Here is a 6,401-nt window from a genome sequence, read left to right as displayed (position 1 = left end):
GATCCAACAGCACTTGCAGGGCTGCAAGTTAAAAAACAGTAAGGCAATGTTGTTGGACAAAACTTTAATTGGGTCACATGCACTTTGATAAGAAACTATTAGCCAATAGACCGAGAAGCCAAAGAATATAACATAACCTCAAATGTTGACCAAACTAAGAAGATAGAGGTCACAGGTTGTAACTTAGCGTGTTTTAGTTAGAAGCACAAAGCATTACCTTATACATAAACATCTACCCATATTCACACAGTGATAATGTCCTCCAATCACAGCTGTTTCCCTGTTGCCTGTGTGGGTGCCAAGCAGGTGCACAATGAGCAGTGTGGTTTTGTTCTATTAGCTACCAGATGAGGATTTCTGTGGGCTGACTGCACAAAACTATCTGGGCTTTCTGTCTAGTTTATTTACCTTGCTAATTCAAGCAGTAATTACTGGCACCCAGTCATCATGTCTTCAGCTTCCTGCCAAAGATACGATACCAAGGATATAATGTAGTGTGATTGCATATATATTAATATTTCAGTCTGGCACTTCTGGTGCATTCTGAAAAGAAATCTCTTGATATCACGTGACACCATGTTCACTAGTCACTAGCTGAGCAATCAAAACAGGATGGAGGACTTAGACGCAGGTGCTCAAACAAGTACGGTCAGAGAAGTTGATGACGCGTGAAAAGTCTTCTGAATAGTGTTTCTGCTGCCATTAGGTAAATTCTAAAATCTGCATATAAACATAAACTTAATGATTCTCAGCTAAGAGCATTTACTTATGAAGAAAGCCAATGGATATGTAAAACCTGTGATCTTCTACTTTTATTCATTTTGATCAGAATGGTGACAAAGACGATCCAAACAGATGCAGTTAAGTTAAAATATCATTGGATCCAAGTCTTTGTTCAATCAGTCCCACATGCTGGTTCTCACATCACAAACTGCTTTCTGACCTTGATAAAAATTCTCTGCAATAAAAACTCAGCAGAAGCTGTTGAGTTAATGGGGTGATAACTCAGGCTGCAGATTTGTTTCAGACAACTGTTCTGTGATGTTACTCTTGTTTCACATCGCCCTTCAGCTTCCTCTTGATTCGAGAGTAGGGGCTCAGTGTATCGTCCATAATGAAGTCATACAGAACCCTGACCCACGAGGTGTACTGAGGCAGGTCACAATAATACTCAGCTGCTATTTTCTTCACCTGGAAAACAAGGATAAAAGCAAAAAGATAATTATTGCTGTTATTGCTATTTCATCTCTATTTGAGCATTAGAGGGAAAAAGTTTCAATTAAAAATAAAACCATCTGCTAAAGTTAAAAGTAAACAAGTTGTGTAAATAACTATAATAAAAATTGTAAATAATTTGTGTTCATGCCACAAGAGGGAACAACGACGAAGTCAGACCGCAACTAATTCTTTGGTTGTCCTGTGCAAACTTGGCGAAAAAGCTGATTCTGATTCTAGATGTCCTTTAGTCAACACCTAAAGGTCAATGAACAGAATTGATATCAATTTAGAGGGACCACAGCGAGCTGGCTTCATATTTGACTGCAGACGGAAAGTATAAGCTCATATCTAATGCTTTATGTTTCATTCCTGGTATATTTTCAGACCAAGGGTTGAAATAAATTTTACTGTACTGCTACTTAAATTTATGTCACTGTCTGCTACTACCTCCCCTCCCACCACATCTGACAGTGGCAGTGTGTACTAACCATAGGAAGCCTGCATCCTGGGATGCTGGGGAAATCGTGGTGCTCATTGTGGTAACCCACATTGAAGGTGAGCAGGTTGAGGGAGCCATAGTACGAGTAGGTCTCCTGACCTTTAAGGAACATGTAGTGCTCAGCTATGAAGTGACCAGAGATGGGGTGTAAACCCATCCCAAGCATGGAGCCAGCCATCATGTACACCACAGGCTTGGCACCCCACAGCATGTAGAGCAGGAAATTGAAGGTGAGCTGACAAACAAGGTTAGTCACTTCCAGCTGGCTGATGGGTTTGGGGTTGATGCAGAGGGGGCGGATGGCATAGAACAGTGGCTGTAGAATAATCCAGATGAATTTGCGAAAGCGTGTGCAGAAGAACCAGCCTTCAAACTCAGTAGGGATGTCGACATCGACCCCGTCTCCACCCAGGTAGCGGTGGTGGTCCAGGTGATAGCGCTTGAAGGAGGCAGAGTAGGGCAGGCCAATCGGAAGGTTGGCAAACATGGCAAAGTAGCGGTTCCACGTGGCCTTGTTGTTTCCGAAGGCAGTGTTGTGGGAGATCTCGTGGATGGCAAGGGTCATCGAGTGGTTGATGCAGCTGCCAAATGCGTAAGTCCAAAATAAAACCCATTTCCAGTCCAAGTCTTTGACCAGGTAGAAAGCTAAAAACTGTATCCCCACCATTATGCACACAATCCATTTCAGTCTTAAGTCCGGGCCCATCAGTGACTTGATTTCAGGATATTTGGCTGTAGAGACAGAAAAAAAACCTTTAGTTAAATTCAGAAATATCCATAAACTGATAAAAAAAAACATTTAAGAAGAACACTGCTGTGTTCACAATAATCATTAATAACTGAATGACAATTGAAGCTTTATTCATCCTAGCAGTGCAGAAAATTTATCTCCCTACATTTCTACATCTACATTTTCCCCATGCCCTGGGGGAGGAGTGGGCAGTGCCTGGTGAGCTAGTGTGAAGTGTTTTGCTTAAAGATTCCCCTTTGTGCCAGAGGCAAGGATCAAATTGGGGATTATTAACATTTAAGGAAATGGCCAATACATAATCACTTAATTACATGTAATAATATACTTTAAAATACCCACCCAGATCTGTTGGGCTTTTTTTTACGTACATGCACCTCACATTTGGCAAATGACCACCATCCCAAGTGTAGGAGGGAGCCCTAGGTCCTTTATACCCACCGCTGTTAAGACTGTACAATTCAACAGTCTGATTGAAACTCTGCTCGTAGATCTATACACCATGTGTACAGATTTGTGAAAATTGTAGCTTTATTTAAATGTTATTATTGCACAAAAAATGCACAATTTCTATTTTTACAGTTTTGTACCTGCTTTTAACAATTGAATTAGCTCACTGTGGGATTAACACTTTGCTGCCAAACAATTCACGGATCCTCCAAAAATTAAGTTAATACTACATCACGCAAAGACGTAGTGATATGTGAACAAAATCTGTAAATACCACTGTGTTTTCCAGGCAAAAGCTTATAAAAATGGAAAACCATTGGTCAGATCTGAATTTGAAACCATGGAACAACGCCCTAGGGACTAAAGAGGAGACAGACCACTCAACTAAGTCCAAAAACCTACATTTCTGTTGGTGTGGAAACATATCAGCATGGCCTGCTTACATGTCTAAAAAGACTCTATCAACGCTGCATTCAACATCGTTTTCAGCAGTCAGCATGTGGTCCCATGCAGGCCTAACATCTTTCAGCAGGTCAGTGCTAAACCCCCTATTGCATCCACCACAACAGCATGGCCCCACAGGAAAAGAGTACACTGCACTAGCCAGCCTCAGTGCAAGGCTTTCACCAAGAGAAAACCTTTTGGCATATAAAATAAAAATCCCAGTAACAAAAACCAAGGACTGGTGAGCACCTAGAATTAACAGTTTAATTAAAAGGTGTTGCTACTATCAAATTCAAAGTCAATAATGATGACTCAATGATAATGTTTTGCATGGCATGGTAAAACGTCTTGGTGTTTGTTCTGCCTGACAGTTAGCCTGCAGGGTGTATTGGGCTGAGATCGTATGTATGACAGCTGCATCAACAGACCGGCTGACACGCAATTAAGAACAAACTTTGATAGGTTGAGAGGGAAGTCTTATGCGACTGTCTGCATAGCAAAGGCACCCATGTCTGGGCAGACAGCAGAAAGTAGCTTAGAAGAGGTTAATTAATATAGCCATGTATAGTTAAAGAATCCTGGGTAAATCGCTGTCCAGCTGCGCAACCAGCACACATGTAAGGCTCTCACCATGTTGTTCGTAAACATGTGCGTGGTCAGTGTAGATTTATTCAAGGGAAAGAATTGGGTGATTTTTGTTTGGTTTATTATAACTTTACTGGTCATTGTCTGTAGCCATGTTTGTAAAGTGATGCAACAGCTGTTGTGTATGATGAGCATTATGGGTCATGCTACAAATGTCTAAGAAGAAATCTTACCACAAGCTTTTACTGTTGTTAAACCTTTTAAGCATTCTAAGGGGATTTGCTTTAAAGCATGTGTTTCATCAGAATAAGAAGTTGGAAGTAGAAAGACATGGTTCAGCAGCATCCTGTGTCATCTCCACCAGTCTGTTCCTCATTGGGGGAGGCTTCAGGCACGTAATACATGATCTGTTTGTTAGAAACAATGAAGCAAGTTGTGTCATTATGCTGACAAACAAGCAGCTACCAGGAGACCATCAACTCAGCATTGTAGAGAGCACAGGTGATATAGAAAGAGGGGAAATGTTCTACACTGCTGCTTGTTATATATTGGTTCTAAGCAGCTTTTTTCATAACTTGGACGTTTAGCTTCAGACACGGTGCTAAAAAACACATTTTAACGCGCACAAACCCAATAACTTCAGTTTGGTAACTCTGTAATAGAAGATCATATCAATTTCACTGGACTTCATATTATAATAAGCAATATAAACGAAAGGGAAGCGTCCTTTGAGTGTGCCAACAGCATCTCACCTGCTTATATAAATAACCGATAAGCCATCTGGCTTTTAGAATTCAACTGTGCTCCACGTTAACCGTCTCCAAGCAGAGCATTGAAAGCAACGTCGTCATTGCGCTGTTCGACAACGACATGGATCTCATCTTCTTCCGGCACAGAGGGCTCCTAGAATACGTTTCTCTGACTTTCCTCTGAAACAGACTACAGCCTGGTCTCAAGCCTACTGAATGTGCATAAGTGTTATTAACTTCAGCTGAGGGGACTCACTCTACACTGGATTCTCGACCGTTAGCTTCTGTTACTTCACTAGGACCTGCTCTTTTTTGGGGAGTGGCTGAAACGTCACATGGCTAAACTTTATTTTTCTATAAGCTCCAATTGCCTTCTACTTATACGTATATTATTATTAGTAGTAGTAGTAGTATTACTACATGTCCATGTACACTATAGCTATACTTTCAATAGATATTGTGCTGTCGCTTAGCCAATAAAGTATCCCGAAGGTTTAGCCAACTTAGCTTAGATTTAGCTTGCTGGAAGGCAAATTTACGAGCGGATATAGGACCGTTAGCTTCCTTACGTTAGCAGCTCAACACGATGGTGGTAAACGCTTCGTTAAAGGTTTAGTAATGTTAATGACACCTATACACTTAACACAGCGTAACGGTGGCTAAGTTAACTGTAATGCTGGACATTTTAAAACTGTCACAGGTTTAGCTAGCTCACCCAAAATCTCTTTCCTTCTGTCGGCGTGCGGCTGGTCCGAGTACACCCATTCGTAGTCCTCGCGCGCGACCCGATTCCCCATCTTCTAATTAGTAATATGAACAAAAACTGCAAGCAAATATCCAGTAACAAGGTCTATACAAAGACCCAACTTCTGTGACGCCACTCCACTATTCTCGGCTCGCCGTCGGCCTACGTGACCGCCTACTCGACCTGCCGGTGTTTCGAATTGTCAGGTGACCACGTTAACTGGTGACCGACATCCGAATGTCGTATGGGTTGCACGTAGATACAGCAGCGGGCTGAAGCAGGAAGAATATGGAAAGCGTCGTTACACAATCTAAACAAATAAAGAAGTCGGCATGTAAATTGTTTCAAACTATTTTCAATCACATGTAAAATACCAAATCTCTGCGCTTTTTTCTTTGAATTGTTTGAGTTAACAAGTGCCACTTATAAGTATTCTGACTACTATATGTACTATAAGAAAATATTCATGAGTGTAGACATACAGTACACGAACCTTACTTTTTAGTTTTAATGCATTCCACAAGTGTAACACAGACAGACGCTCTCTGAACAGTGGTAACCACATCAGCTTGTGACGGCTGTATCTGGGTGTTATGGTAACTTCAGTTGTCATCTAATGCGGCTATGTTAACAAAGTTAGCTGATCTCTTGAATGGTGCCTTGTCCTTCGCCGCTGTCATCCGAACGTGTCTTTTGTTATATTGAGTCCTGTACACAAATACTCAGAGGGGACGGGCGAGGAAAACCACAAATCAGACACCTCTTCTGCCGCCTCACATTATATTATTATTGTTTGTTTAGCTAATGTAAAGAAGACAGGACGCTGACAAGGGAATCTACTGCTTTTTACCAGTGCGATATTTGGAAGTCACCAGTTAACGTGGTCACGGGATAATTGGAAACACCGTCAACTCCTCCCATCAGCAGAGTAGTCACCTGTTTAGAATGGCTTACGTTAGTTAC

At 41.4% G+C, this 6,401-nt stretch overlaps 1 protein-coding gene across 3 annotated transcripts; it reads right to left on the bottom strand.

Annotated features, from left to right (window-relative positions):
• Nucleotides 1–47: 47 nt before the first annotated feature.
• On the bottom strand, nt 48–5,656 carry degs1 (delta(4)-desaturase, sphingolipid 1). Of its 3 annotated transcripts, XM_029175080.3 has the most exons (4): nt 5,409–5,647; nt 4,178–4,351; nt 1,707–2,449; nt 48–1,191 (listed from the first exon to the last, which is right to left on the bottom strand). In XM_029175080.3, the coding sequence occupies exons 2-4, from the start codon at nt 4,287–4,289 to the stop codon at nt 1,045–1,047; spliced, it is 1,002 nt and encodes a 333-aa protein (XP_029030913.1). In that variant the 5' UTR covers nt 4,290–4,351; nt 5,409–5,647; the 3' UTR covers nt 48–1,044. The 3 variants fall into 3 exon arrangements, with proteins under 3 accessions (XP_029030913.1, XP_029030914.1, XP_029030915.1); XM_029175081.3 differs by lacking the exon at nt 4,178–4,351 and having other exon boundaries at nt 5,409–5,656; XM_029175082.3 differs by lacking the exons at nt 4,178–4,351; nt 5,409–5,647 and adding an exon at nt 4,697–5,304.
• Nucleotides 5,657–6,401: the final 745 nt, after the last annotated feature.

The sequence above is a fragment of the Betta splendens genome, chromosome 15 (genome assembly GCF_900634795.4).
Source record: "Betta splendens chromosome 15, fBetSpl5.4, whole genome shotgun sequence".
Classification (NCBI taxonomy): Eukaryota; Metazoa; Chordata; class Actinopteri; order Anabantiformes; family Osphronemidae; genus Betta; species Betta splendens.
Note: the sequence above shows the minus strand (reverse complement) of the source record. Positions and strands in the feature narration are given on the sequence as shown.